The 14,723-nt window shown below is 37.7% G+C and overlaps 2 protein-coding genes across 4 annotated transcripts in view; one reads left to right on the top strand and one right to left on the bottom strand.

The window, feature by feature from the left end:
• Nucleotides 1-740: 740 nt before the first annotated feature.
• Nucleotides 741-6,353, bottom strand: LOC134741169 (visual pigment-like receptor peropsin). The gene is made up of 7 exons (XM_063673942.1): nt 6,113-6,353; nt 5,236-5,398; nt 4,832-4,959; nt 2,742-2,964; nt 2,415-2,499; nt 1,897-2,043; nt 741-1,384 (listed from the first exon to the last, which is right to left on the bottom strand). Exons 1-7 carry the CDS (start codon nt 6,210-6,212, stop codon nt 1,256-1,258), a joined length of 975 nt encoding a protein of 324 aa, XP_063530012.1. The 5' UTR covers nt 6,213-6,353; the 3' UTR covers nt 741-1,255.
• A 2,986-nt stretch (nt 6,354-9,339) lies between these two features.
• Nucleotides 9,340-14,723, top strand: part of LOC134740732 (SET domain-containing protein SmydA-8-like) — a 20,285-nt gene continuing 14,901 nt past the window's right edge. For 2 of the 3 annotated variants that reach the window (XR_010127832.1, XM_063673324.1), the window contains exon 1: nt 9,340-10,859. Coding sequence is in view for 1 of the 3 variants with exons in the window: in XM_063673324.1 (XP_063529394.1) it covers nt 9,686-10,859 (1,174 nt within the window). In the remaining 2 variants the exon portion in view is untranslated. The remainder of the gene's footprint in view (nt 10,860-14,723) is intronic. The other variant, XM_063673325.1, reaches the window with a different exon arrangement.

Raw genomic sequence — 14,723 nt, 5'->3', positions numbered from 1 at the left:
CGGAAAAGAGGAAATTCGAAACTAGTGGCGATAAATTAAAACACGACCGCAGGGAGTGTTTTAAATCGACACGAGTTGCGAATTACCTATTCGCACGTGTATCGTACAACGTTTTACAGTACATATGGCCCTTTAAACTTTCGACATATGCACGAAAAGTTCTATTTTACGCACTAGTGCGAGAAAGTAGCACCATATGTACTGTAAATAAAAATTTTATTGTTAAAACAGTAAAAGTCTAAAATCTGTCATACTGCCGGCCGCCCCTCGCCTCGGCCGCGGGCGGGCCGGCCGGGCCGCGGCAGGCGGTCGGGGGCGTGGCAAAATCTACCTCGACCAATTAAAGAAGTCCGCGATTCCATGCATACTATTAGCAATCAGTTACCTTCTTAACTCAGTCGGATAATATACTGAAAAAGCACGCGTGTTTAATATCTAGGATTATGAGCCAAAAATCGGTGGAATAAAAACGTCGTTTTGAGCAAGTGTGTTGAAAAATGAATTTATACCGATTCGAACCGTTATTCTCGAAGGTTAATATTTTCAATTGAAATAATCATGACAAAAGACGAAGAATTACTTTAATTAGGCATATAAATAATTATATGGACAACATAAGTATCCAACTCAGTATTTAAGTAATAAAAAATGGCAGTGTTTATAATGAGGACCGAAAACCTCAGGAAATTGATCTCACTATTGACAAAGTCACATGCACACAATATTACGCCAACGTTTAGTACAAGCCACCGCTTTAGCCGACAGGATACTGACACATTTCGTCATCAAGTCCTTACACATGCTTGCAATATTACAGCTGAGCACTTGGGTGTTTTAGGGGTAGGAAAATACCTACTGGAAACACTCACACTCGCGGGATTCCTTCAAGAACACTTATTAAGGGTTAGATTAGACCTGGAAATTCTTCGCGCGATCCGAATGAAGCAGCCTGGTCATGCGCTATCACAGTAATTACGTCAACACAACATGAGTATCAAAAGCCTCCTTTGAAGTTTAAAGCATGCCTTACTGGGCGCTTGTTGGGTTCTGTTCGAAGTACCAGGCGGTCATGCGCTGTCGTCACCATAACACAGCCGCAAATTGGATCATACCCGCAAAGGCTTCCAGCGCAATCTAGATATACAGCTTGTAGGTTGGGTCTGGAAGCGCTCAGCATAAGCTAATTGAACTAGCTTGGTGATTTTGTAGTCATCACGTCATCAGGTTTCTTTCGAAATGTGGAGCTTGCCCTGGGTTATGCCTTGAAGCGTTTGGCGCGGTCTGGCCGCAGCAACGCGTAGTGCCGCCGCACGCGGCCGAGCAGCGCCGCGCGCAGCCGCTCGTCCGCGAACAGGTAGCACAGCACGGGGATGCTAGTCGCCGCCTAGCATAGATATAATGCTGATTATCAACATATAGTCTTTCAACATATAGACTCTAGCAAGAAAATGATTACAATATTATTAATTATTATTGACCACAGCTACACCGTCGAAGTATTTTTTGATATTGTCAGTGACAGTGCCTACACGTGATTATAGTATGAAGTTTTATATACTATGTCTATGACTATGAAAGAAATAGTTTCAATGAAATTACGCAACATGGCGTTTTTGTCATTTATTACTGGTCAGGCTTTAAAATGTTTTAAAATTATTTTGTAGATGTCTATGTTTTGTAGTGACTTAACTACCTTACTGGCCACCCCGATGTAGCATATGCCTAAATGACAGTAAATGGAATGATTTGTCATTAGTTGGCTGCTGCTCGGCTGCTGCGTGTGCATGGCGTGTGCCAATGCTGATTAAATGTGTCTTATCTCCGATGTAGCTTAAGGCATAATTAACAAGTTTTGAGAAGCTGAAAGCTAAGAGATAACAATAATTAATTACTTACCTCTGATGCAATGGGCGCTATAAGCGCCAATGTTGGTGGCACGTGGCTTCGGTAGCTCAGGACCAGAGCTGGGAACCACTGGTACCCTGCCAGGACTGCGCTGGGGATCCATAGCGCCAGCGTGGAGATTGTGAGGACATGAACACTCTGAAAACACATTCACGGGGTTACATGCAGGTATCTCCTTGATTCATTTTAGGCCAGTATCTATCATTAGATGCTAATGGACTTTCTATTTATTTTAGGTTCTTTTATGATCTTAACGAGGTCTACATGTATACACAAGAATAACATATTGTAGGTATATTATTAAATATAGGTTGGTTGGAGAAATTCGTTTTACCATGTTTCCACGCACTATCGTAGAAAGACATATTGACGACCGTCGTTTGTTGGTCTCCTATAAGATATTGTACGATGAGTAAGATATGTTACATTATTTTTAGCCTCAAACATTTGTTTATCGAAATTCATTGAACTTAAATCAAACTTCATCTTTAACAAATTCTTTATCTTACCTTCGTTAATCTTTTCTGTTCTTTTTGTTGTTCACTTCTGTAATAAATAGTTTCTAGCCGGACAGCTTTACCCGTGTAATAGAAACTGAAAAATTTAAAATATTTAAAAAATCAATATGAAAATAGTCAGTTGTACTTTTGTTCCACCACCAGTCTGAACCGAAATAATATTTATAGCTGTGTCTACATTACTATAATAGATATCACGCTATAAAATAACTATGTGTGTAGCCAAGATGTTTGTGTTTGGCACTAGACGTCCACGAGGGTCAGAAGAACGCTCAGTGTCGCGAATATTTCAACAAAAGCTTGAATCACAGGTCTTACATAGCAATGACTGGTATCACTCCACAATGGATAACGTAGGGCACTGTGTATCCTATTTGCTTGGCACCAGAGGTCCCCGAGGGCCAGAAGAACGTGCACACTGTCCCGGTCGGGTCGCAGGAGTACAGACCGTAGCCGAATAGAGGCGGCGTCGCGAACACAGCGGCGTTCAGGAAACATACACCCACGAGGATATAGTATAATCGTAGGTGCAGAATCCTCTCTGAAACATGACGCAACGTACGTTACGTAAAAAGCTCATATGTAAGTATGGGGTACACTACATAATTCCGAAACATTTTTTTTCCGAATTTTAGAACGTCGAATTTTATCATTCCGATTTTTAAATGCTCGACCTGTCAAAATTCCGACTGTCTTAATTACGAATGATGAAAATCACGAAGATTTATATTTCCAAAAATCCAAAAAGCCGAATTTTGTAAATTCCGAACCACATAATTCCGATTATAACAATTCCGATGGTGACAAACACCGAATTTAACAATTACGATTTTTGAAATCACGAATTCCGAATGGCCATTATTCCAAAATTTTAAATTCCGAACCACATAATTCCGATTATAACAATTCCGACAGTGACAAACGACGAATTTAACATTGACGATTTTCAAAATCACGAATTCTGAACTGCCCTTATTCCGAATTCACGTGATTCCTATTTTAAATATCCCAATTTTTTAATTTCCGAATAACGATATTCCGAATATATTGTTAAACTTCGTTTTCTTGAGGGTCGCAGTTCTAACCTAACTTAATTCACTTTTCTGGCAACACTTCGTTTTCTTGGGGGTCGCAGTTCTAACTTAACCTAACCCAATTTTCTGGCAACAGTTGACTTTCTTGGGGGTCGCAGTTCTAACCTAACCTCACCCACTTCTGGCAACAGTTCGTTTTCTTGGGGGTCGCAGTTCTAAACTAACCTAACCCACTTCTGGCAACAGTTCGGGTTCGCAGTGTCGCAGTTCTGCCTAATTTATTTATGCCGATTTTTTATATTAAAAATATTTTATGCCGAATTTAACATGATTCGGCACGACAAGCACCCGTAATAATTACTAAAACGTCAGTCTTCATTTGAATATGACGGATTTAATTTTTCCGACCTTACAAAAAACCGAATTTCTGAATACCGAATTACTAAAACGTGAGTCTTTATTTGAATATTACGAATTTCATTTTTCCGACCTTACAAAAGACCGAATTTCTCAATACCCAATTATTTTATTTCCGATCGGACGATGATTTTTCGGAATTTAAGAATTCGGAATAAAATATTTTCGGAAAAGTGTATCATCGGAACTTTAAGCTTCCGGTCAAATGACAATCGGATTTTAAGTTTTCGGAAATAGCACATTCGTGATTTTATTCCATCGTGTTTTTACTTACTAAACGACTAAGACTTATAAAAAATCGGGATTATAAAAATCGAAAAAGGCTAGACCATGTAACTTTTATAATATCTATGTAAAACCCTTTTTATGTGCAAATAAATGATTATGATTATGGAAAAACGTATTTCGGAATATTTGGGTGTTCCCGTAAGTATGATTCCATTTTTCAATCAGATTTTTTTCAACCACAAAGTCATTAATTATTCACGTATATCAGACCCCTTTATCTCCTAATAACTATTCAGAAAAGGTTCTTACCTTTTTTATTCAACATTACGTACACATGCCCAATTAGAGGAAATCATTGGCGCTTGAAATGACAAATTAATTAATTGAACTGCAGATAACAATTACTATCAATCTAATAGATAGTCTCAAATGACTCATGAATATTTTTTGTAGATCTTAGATAAGATTTGCGTATCTGCCAACTCAATGAGCTAAATTAATAAAAGTACGACATTCATCAATCACATCACCGGTTGGCGCAGAAGCGTGACGAGTGTTACTCGTACTCACATTTCATGAAATAACCACTGTCGCAGTTGGCCCCTAGCATTTTTTCGTCTTAATATTTACAACTCTGTGAAAACCCATCCGAGCCAACTCGAGCCAATTCATACTTAAAGACATTAAAATATTCGTTATTTACCACCTATACCACCTATGGATATTTACCACGTCTGTAGAACTTTGCTAGAAGGTATCGCTCTAGAATAATAACAAGTAATGCTGTCATTTGAAATACACCGTAAAATTGATTTAAAAATGCGAAGAATTGGCAGCACGCTGTTCCGAACAACCATCTGAAACAAGAGGGAAAAACGTAGGTAAAAACAGTATAAGTGGGTTATTTTGTTTGACATAGGATAATTACTTATGCAAATAGTTTTGGTATAGGTGTAAATTTTATTACTGTGATCTCAAATTAACACCAATTTTATGAAAATTATTGATAAACCTAATATCGAAGTAGGTAGGTACACAGACGTGTACCTGTTTACGTTTACACATTTCATTTTATTTATTTAGGTATAAAAAGACAGGTATACATTTTAATTCATGCATTTAGTATTTTTTACCGTTCTGTTACCGCTGAGGCCCCCGCGAAAGGAAATCCGAGCAAATTCCTGCCTAGCGACGCCGAGCAAAGATTTAGCACTAGAATATGGCTTCTGAAGGTTAGCAGGTGACTGTGGATGAAGGTGACGAAAAGCCAGCCATTGAGCAGCACCCCGAACACTCCTGTAGATATAGATTTTTTTAAATTATATTGGTTGAAAGTGTTATCTTTGCACGCTTTTACATTAAGTCACACGAACCTAGCCACCGCCATACAATCTAAGTTACGCTCTCATTTTAAGAGTCCCCGGCAAGCTCGGTTATCCATACAAACGTAGTTCCGCTCTCATTTTAAAACGACTAGCTAGATTTCTCTGATAAGGTATGTAATTAGTTTATGTAGCTTCAGATATCATAGTTAAAAAAATACAGTGAATTTAAGTTTTTCATACAAAACTTGTTTTGCTCTATTTCGTTTGTTTTATAAACTGGAGCTATTTAATTAGAGTTTTGAATGATTCACGGTTAGTTTCACTAGACTTATATTGACCGGGATATAGACCGTGATTACCTTTTGTATTATTTGTGAGCTCCCGATATTTCGACGCAGTTACATGCACCCGTGAACATGATGCATGTAAGTGCGTCGAAATATCGGGAGCTCACAAATAATACAAAAGGTAATCACGGTCTATATCCCGGTCAATATAAGTCTAGTGGAGCTATATAAACTAATTTCATACCTAGATATACCTCATGTCATTGTATGAGCAAAGTTTCATTACAATCCAGCACGTAGTTTTAAAATGAGAGCGGAACTACATTTGTATGGGAAGGTGTAATTCGGCCGAGCTTGCCGGGGACTCTTAAGTATAAAAAGTAGCGTTAAGTACTTACCGAAGACAAAGAGACAACTCCCTAATAAAGTTTTATAGGAACTATCAAAATAATACCACGGACATTCATCTTCCTGATAATCGTAAAAGTTTTGCATCATGCTGCAGTTTACAATATTGCACTGGCACCAAGGTAAAGGTACACCGATGTAGCGCTAAGATCCCGGGGACGTCCACATAGCGCAAGTGGGCACAAACACTGGGCAGGTTATCGAACCAGCGCTGGGGGACAATGGGCCAGGATCGGGTGACAGCATTGTGCGTGACATTGAGAGCATGAACGTCTATACTCTCTTGACAGACTGAAACTGCGGAAAGTGAAGTAAAAGTAAAATGTTCTACTAATTTAACTCTTTAATAACAATTTAGAGATTTTCGAGGTAATAGTATATTTCTTTAAAACCTAAACAAGATTCTTGAAGCACACACTTTGGTATGGTCATTCAATTCTTAAAAAAAATGTTCAACAAGCAATATGTACTGAATACTGAGAACTATGCATATTATAAAATGTATTAGCTTTTGCCCGCGACTTCGTCTGCGTTAAATTAGTAATTTGGGTACCTTAGAGTTTGATTAAACATTAGATTTTTATGTAATATTGTCTTCGGTTACCGCGATAGTTACTCATGAAATAAAACTATGAACTTTTCAAGCCAATGAAGAAGATGTCACAATTGTAAAATGCAATACCCCTCTACAGATTGCAGGAGTGTACAGGCTGGACTGTGAGTGTGGCCTATCATATGTCGGGCAGACGAAACGGAGCATTTCCACTCGGGTGAAGGAACACATAGCTGATGTCAAGCACCGTCGACCTAGGTCTGCAGTCTGTGAGCATGTCATGGATAAAGCCAATCACTCAATCAAGTTTGATAAGCCTCTGGTTCTTGCCAAGGAGAAGCGTTACATGCCCAGAATGCTGCGCGAGGCCATTGAGATTAAGAAATATCCAAACTTTAATAGGGAAGATGGCTTTTCTCTACCACCAGCTTGGGATCCTGTAGTCCATCTGATAAAGGAGCAAGCGAGACATAGACTGTGAGACCTTAGTGTTGGATGATGCTGGGCATTCTGATGTTTTGAAAAGATGTGTCCCGCCGAGTTTGTTGCCGGTCCCATATTGGGATACCCTCCTACAATTTAGGAGGGAATTAAATCTTTTTGGGTCCGTGGTGTAGGGTTGGAGCCGGCGTAGTTTTTATCGCGTATATATATATCTTTACTTGAAAATAATTGTAGTGAATAACTAGCCTTATGAACCGATTTTGCATGTACAACCAGCCTTAAAGTTTGTAGTCTATGATTGTTCATTATTTTAGTATGTGGGTATTTTTGCACTTTGTAATTTTTCCTCAGTCACCCGTTGACCACGAACGCTGTAAAGGGTTCGAAACGTCGGGATGTATAGGTATTATAAATTCAATATACGCGATATAATCCGTTTTCATAGTTTTATTTAATTAGATTTTTATGTTTAAAATCTCTTCTTTTCACCCCTAAAAGGGATATCAACAGTGCGAATACTCTTTATTTGTAACGAAAGGTCTTATACCTAATCCATTTTTTAAGAAATTATTTTATTTTATTTATTACTTTTGTATCTTGAATTCACTTCCATTTCCATCTCCAAGTTGTAGAAGAAGATGCAGAAGTTGAAGTTGATGAAGTTGGAGAAGTTGAAGTTGGAGAAATCAAAGTAGAATAAGTTGGAGAAGTTGAATAAAGTGAAGAATTTGGATAAGTTGAAGAAATTTGAGAAGTTAAAGAAGTATAGAAAGATAAATAAGTTGGAGAAAGAAAAGAAATTAAAGAAGTTGGAGCAGTTGAAGTTGAAGAAGTTGGGGAAGACGAAGAAAATAGAGAAATTAAAGAAGTTGTAAGTTGAAGAAGTTAGATAAGTTAACGAAGTTGAAGAATATAAAAAAAATTGGAGGAGTTGAAGAAGTTTGGTGAAGCTGGAGAAATTGAAATTGAGTAAGATGAAGAAGTTGGAGAAGTTTAGGAAGATGAAGAAGTTAAATAAGTTTGAAGTTGAAGAAGTTGGTGAAGTTGGTTGAATAAGATGTAGAAGGTGAAGACGTTGAAGAAGTTTAGGAAGATAAATAAGTTGAAGAAGTCGGAGTAGTTGAAGTTGGAGAACTTGAAGAAGTTGGGAAAAATTAAGAAGTTGAAGAAATCGGAGAAGTTAGAGAAGTTAACGAAGTTGAAGAACTTAAAAACATTGGAGAAGATGAAGAAGTTAGAGAAGTATAGGAAGATAAAGAAATGGAGAAGTTGAAGAATTTGGAGAAATCGGAAAAGATGGAGAATTTGATGTTGGAGAAGTTGAAGAAATTTGGGAAGTTAGAGTAGTTAAAGTTTAGAAGTTGCCGTTAAAGAAGTCGGAGAAGTTGAACTTGAAGTTCAACTTTCACTTCCACTTCCCTTCTCTCTTTAAATCCAATCTGCTTTTTATTTATTCTGCATCCAAACTTCCAGCCCCACTTCATCCCTTTTTGTCGCAAATACATAAACATTCTTTATTTCTTACAATGTAACAGGCATGGTAACAGGCATGTCCTTTTTTTTAAAGAAATTATTGCTTTCCACTACAAATTGCCACCCCATTTTTTACACCCTTAAAGGATGATTACGGGAATAAAATCTATTTTATATCCTTCCCCACAACTCAAACTAGCACCACACCAAATTTCATTTAAATCGGTTCAGCGGTTGTTGACTGCCCATACAAAATTCCACCCCGCTTTTCATCCCCTTAATGGGTGAGTTCTGGGATAAAAAGTATCCTATGTCCTTCCCCTCGACTCAAACTACCCCTATACATAATTTTAACTAAATTGGTTCAGCGATTTAAGCGTGAAGAGGTAACACACAGACACAGACAGACAGACAGATTTTCGCATTTATAATGTTAATATATATATAATAATATATATATAGTATGGATTAAGGTACAAAATTAAGTGTCAGAGGAAGCTAAACTAATAAATCATGAAAAGCTCCACGTTTTCGCCTATCGCACAACTTTTTTCAGTATGTATATTTTTATCGTAACGCTTAACCAATCAGTTCCTCTGGGAGATTATTTTTGTATGAGAACTGACCTGAGCTGCGGTTTTACTTACTTCTGGTGTTTATAAATAACCATCTACCCATCTCTTCTAGTACGCATACCTATATTTTCGACTAGTTTTTCCCGATGTCGCAGAAATCTTTCACACTTGCTCCGTGGCGCGCTCAGGTAACCGGTCGATTTACGAATTTATCGAACTAGGGCCTTAGCCTTAGTACTGGTCGGTCTAATTGATTCATATTAAAATCTATTGTTATATTTATCACTTGGCAATCTCTGTGACGGCAGGCTTGCTGGTATCTGTACACATGTCACGCAGCAGTTGTTGGTGAAGTCAGTAGGGATTAATTGATAGATGAAATTAATATTGCATTGGTTTTTTGGCAGTGATGATAATGATTTGATTACTTTACACTTAATATAATAAAACTGGTGGATGTTTATTCGCATTGAACGCGCAGTGCAGTGCTGACATCGAGCGAGGCGAGTCACGGCAGGATGTTGTCATTGGATCAATTGTCGCAAATGGTAAAGGAACACTTGGGACTCTACAGCTCCGTCGACGGAGTTCTACATTCCAGCAAATGGGAAGTCCGTGAATCGTCAATTGGAGGCCGTGGGCTTATCGCAACGGAAGACATATTACCGGGGGAAGTCCTCTTCGTGGATCACCCTCTCATCAGCGGGCCCCGGGCTGCATCTATAGAACAAGGCGGATGTACAGCATGTTATAAAAACGACACAGATAATGTGTTTAAGTGTTTAAAATGCGGATTGTTGTTGTGTTCAGAACAGTGTCAAAATATTGACGTGCATTTTATTGACTGCAATATTATCTCACGCTGGGAGAAAAAAGTGCCTGTTGAAGAGTTCAGCGATAAGACTGTATCACGCGCACTCACTGCCATTCGTGTGTTATTACTTAGCGAGGATCAAAAACGATTACTATCTGCCCTCCAAGCTCACATGTTACCACAACACGGAACTGAGATTAGAGAGCTAAAGCAATACTTTGAAATACCAGAATCCGAAGAAGATCTAATGAGACTTGCGTGTTGCGTACTCGATGCAAACGCGTATCAAATTGCAATCGCATACGGAAAGAAGGAAATGAGCAGGAGAGGGCTATATCCCGTTGCCAGTTTGATGAATCATAACTGTGTACCAAACACGAGGCACAGTTACAACAGCGATGCTCAAATGACAGTCAAAGCAATTAAACATATACGAGCGGGATGTGAGATATTTACGTGTTACTCTGGATTTTTATGGGGTACGCCTTCCCGACAAACTCAACTTTATAAAACCAAACATTTCCTATGTAAATGTGACCGTTGTGCGGACCCCACTGAGAGAGGAACTCTCCTAGCTGCTCTCAAGTGCTTTGTGACCGAATGTCCTGGTAGTATATTACCTATTCAGCCATTGCGTATGGCCAGTGCGTGGCAGTGCCTTGAATGTGGGTTGAGAGTACCTAGGAAGAATGTCGGAGCCGTGCAGAGTGCTATTGGCAGCTTGCTCGGGTCAATAGACTTCGGAGACGTGGACCATTTGGAAAACTATCTCGCTAACCGGATCACTAAATACATTCCAAAAACGAACCAAGTGGTAGTCGATCTACAGTGCCGGATTATTTGGGAGTTTGGAGAAGCTGAAGGACTCCGTTATCATGGTAAGAAGTAGTGAGAACTATGAGTACTTGTTATTTCTATTACGTAACAAAAGGTGTACAATTTCACCGACTTAATCTATCAATTTTACATTTTTGCGACTAAAATCGATAACGGGCTCTTAATAAGACAACATATACCTATTTATTACAGAATAAGTAATAGAATTGCTAATTCATATTGTTGATTTTAATCTGTAATATACTATTAATTTACTATTAATTTCATCAATCAAACAAAACCGGTACAGTAAATAGCATCAAGTCAGCAGGTATTGCCCCACCTTACTATATTACTTCACACGATTCTTCAGTCAGTTTAAAATAGCAACGAGGCCGCGAAGATACGGTAATCTTTTATTTAAGAATTCATTCACAAAAATATGCAAGTAAAACGTTTGATATATATATATTAATTCACACGAACCTAATAGCCGTCGCCATACAATCGAAAGAAATTAGAGCGAGCAGAAGTTTACAAAACTTTTACTCACTGTATTTCCTTAGGGTAGGTGTGCTAAATTTCGTCCAATTATATGAGTTGCCGACTTTGAAATGCAAAAAAAATCTTAAAGTACACTTACTTAAATGTATTGTATTTGTTTGTATTGCTATTATTGTATATAATTGTCTATTTTAGGTTAATATTACTTGACCATAAATAATATTTACAGTACATATGGTGCTACTTTCTCGCACTAGTGCGTAAAGAGTACTTTTCGTGCATATGTCGAAAGTTTAAAGGGCCATTATGTACAAGTGCGAATAGGTAATTCGCAACTCGTGTCGATTTAAAACATCCCTGCGGTCGTGTTTTAATTTATCGCCACTCATTTCGAATTTCCTCTATTCCTCACTTGTTTCGTAAATAACTATTTCAACACATTTGCTCAAAACGACGTTTTTATTCCACCGATTTTTGGCTCATAATCCTAGATAATAAACACGCGTGCTTTTTAACCGACTTCAAGATTTCAAAGGAGGAGGTTCTCAATTCGGTTGTATGTTTTTTTTTGTTTTTTTTTTATGTTTGTTACTCCATAACTCCGTCATTTCTGGACCGATTTTGAAAATTATTTTTTTGATTGTAAGTATATACATACAGATTGGTCCCGTTTTTGTCAAAAAGCAGTTCTGATGATGGGATCCATGAGGAATCGAGGGAACTCAAATGTTAAAGGCATACATATAGTGATTTTAGTATTTTCATCAATAAATCAAGCACTTACATTTAAAAAAGTGACATTTGATGAAGTGGAACTGCTGATGATGATCAGAGCGGAACTCGTCAATGGTTGGCGATTTGTCCTCTTCGTTATGTTTGTTAAGCAAGTTAGGTTCTTAAGAAACATTTTTGTCACGCTCGAGTTCTGATGATGGGATCCACAAGGAACTGAGGGAACTCCTCAAATGTGAAAGGCATAAATATAGTGATTTTTGTATTTTCATCAACAAATCCAGCATTTACATTTTAAAAAGTGACATTTGATAAAGTGGAACTGCTGATGATGATCAGAATCTCTTCAATGACACATGGTTCACGTTTGGCTATTTGTTTTCTTCCTTATGGACCCAGACCCAAACTTGGACCCGGACTCGGACCCGGACCCGGTTCTGGACATGGACCCCAACTCGGACCCGGACCCGGACTCGGAAATGCTACTAGAAAAGTAGGTTAGGTGGGTGGGTGGGTTTTGAACTGCGATTCTCACAGAACAGAACTGCTATCAGAAAAGTAGGTTAGGTTGGTTAGAGCTGTGACCCTTACAGAAACGAAATGCTATCAGAAAAGTAGGTTAGGTTAGGTTAGAACTGCGACCCTTACAAAAACGAAATGCTACTAGAAAAGTGGGTGGATTTACCTCCTTTTCTACATAATTAGGCAAAAGATGCTGTCTTTTTCATTTCATTGTCTGGAATCTAAGAGTGCACCATCAACAATAAGTGAACTTTCAGCGGCCCCCATTGAAGTCGGTTTTTTTTTTTTCTTAAAAATTATTCAGTATATTATAACCATGAATCTAGTATAACTGGATCGGTCATGAGGGGCGGGGGGAACTGACCGAACGGGATAGTCTTTTGTATCTTTCAGTAGGAGTAGCAGAGAAAGCGCTGTTATTGTTTGTCTTTGTCACAGTCTCACATTTTTTTATTCCCCACCGTAAATTTAGTATGGTTTATGGTGGGCTACAAATCTTCTCGACCAATCATATTGTCGCATTGCGTATGTTCTGTCCCTCACGGGCGCACGCGTATAGCTGATCTATGTAATTTTTATTATACATACAGGGTGCCCGATCGACGACGATCTTAATAAACACACACACTGACGCACACGCGCGCACGCACGCACGCGCACACGCACGCAGCCACGCACGCGCACACGCACGCAGCGACGCACGCACACAAGAGGGCCTCTTTACGTTAATTTACCTACGTATGAAAATAAAGTTAGCACTACAAATCAACATCAAGTGTAGAGGTTATTTTTGTATAGTTTACGTCGAGCAATGACGAAAAGGTCACACGTCATTCATTCATAGATGTCTATTCTACACCTACGTCATATTATCAACGTAAGTTGCAGGTGCATACTGCATTATATTAAGTAAAACTATCTGTTAATTATTTAGATTTCAGTAAAAACCTAGAAATGTTAACAAAGTTTAACCCTTAAATCGACAAGGGAAAAAATGACAAAAAAACTGTGTTGCATCGTTTTTTTGTGTTATTATGTGGTTGTAGAAAAATCATGAAAAAAATATATTTATAATATTTCGAAAAAAAAACATATGTCAAGTATGTTGGACGTTGCCAAGTTCAGCGTAAAGTAGTGAAATAGCCGCAATAGGAAAAGACGTCCAACTACACTTTTGGAAGGTGCCGAGTATACAGCACTTTATGTGCATGAGGTTTTATTAGTCAAATTCATGTGTTTTTTTTTTTAATAAATATAGAATAATTTAATTTTTTTTTTGACTATTATTCTTTTTTACTTACTGATAATGGCAACTTATGTAATGAATTTAAGTAAAACCTACTACTTACTTTTTTATATTGTCGTTGTTTCTACAATAACTTCATAGCTCGTAGGTGGTGAAATTTTACCAGTCATTGACTTCATTATTTAACATTAAATCAAACTTAGCGAGGTATCGTAGGATGCATTGACATCTAAGCAATGGTTTTTAAAATAATGCATGCGCTTTTATCAAAATTTTCGTAAGAAATTTCTCAATTTAAATCGGGTCTTTCTCTTGGTGAACGAACAGGAAAGAAAACCGTAATATATTTTTTTATCGATTTCTTCATTAAGTTGTAATACTGCAAGTAATGACTTTTTAAAACTTTTTGAAATATGTACCTAACATGCCTCTGTTTAATTTATTTACCACAAAACTACTAGAATAGTAGATTGTTAACCAAGGGATGAAAGGCACTCATTTCTGCCGAGGTATTTTGGTGCTCGAACGCAGTGAGAGCGCCAATAGTCCGAGGCAGAAATGATGCCTTTCACCCGAGTTAAACACTCTACTTTTCATTTCGAATACGAGGAAAGTAAAAAGCATGTGTTTTTTTTAAAACATGACAAGTATACATTTTTATAGTATTTTTTTGAGGGTACTTTCAATTAACAATTCAGGCAAAAGTATCGTTATTTATGGAATGGAGAGTCAAATATTAGAATGGAAATTGTATAACAAATCCATTTAAACTCAAATTTCAATTGCGTATCGTAAAAAAATTAAAAAAATCGTACTTCGAACGTAAAATGCTCTAGTGCAGACACGTATCATTTTCTGCACACCTTTTAGAACAACAATGACCCTCTTTCAGAGCATGAGAAATGAAAAAATTAATAATTTT

This window comes from Cydia strobilella, chromosome 4 (assembly GCF_947568885.1).
Source record: "Cydia strobilella chromosome 4, ilCydStro3.1, whole genome shotgun sequence".
NCBI classification, from domain to species: Eukaryota; Metazoa; Arthropoda; class Insecta; order Lepidoptera; family Tortricidae; genus Cydia; species Cydia strobilella.
The sequence above is the reverse complement of the archived record's forward strand: the minus strand, read 5'-3'. Positions and strand labels throughout refer to the sequence as shown.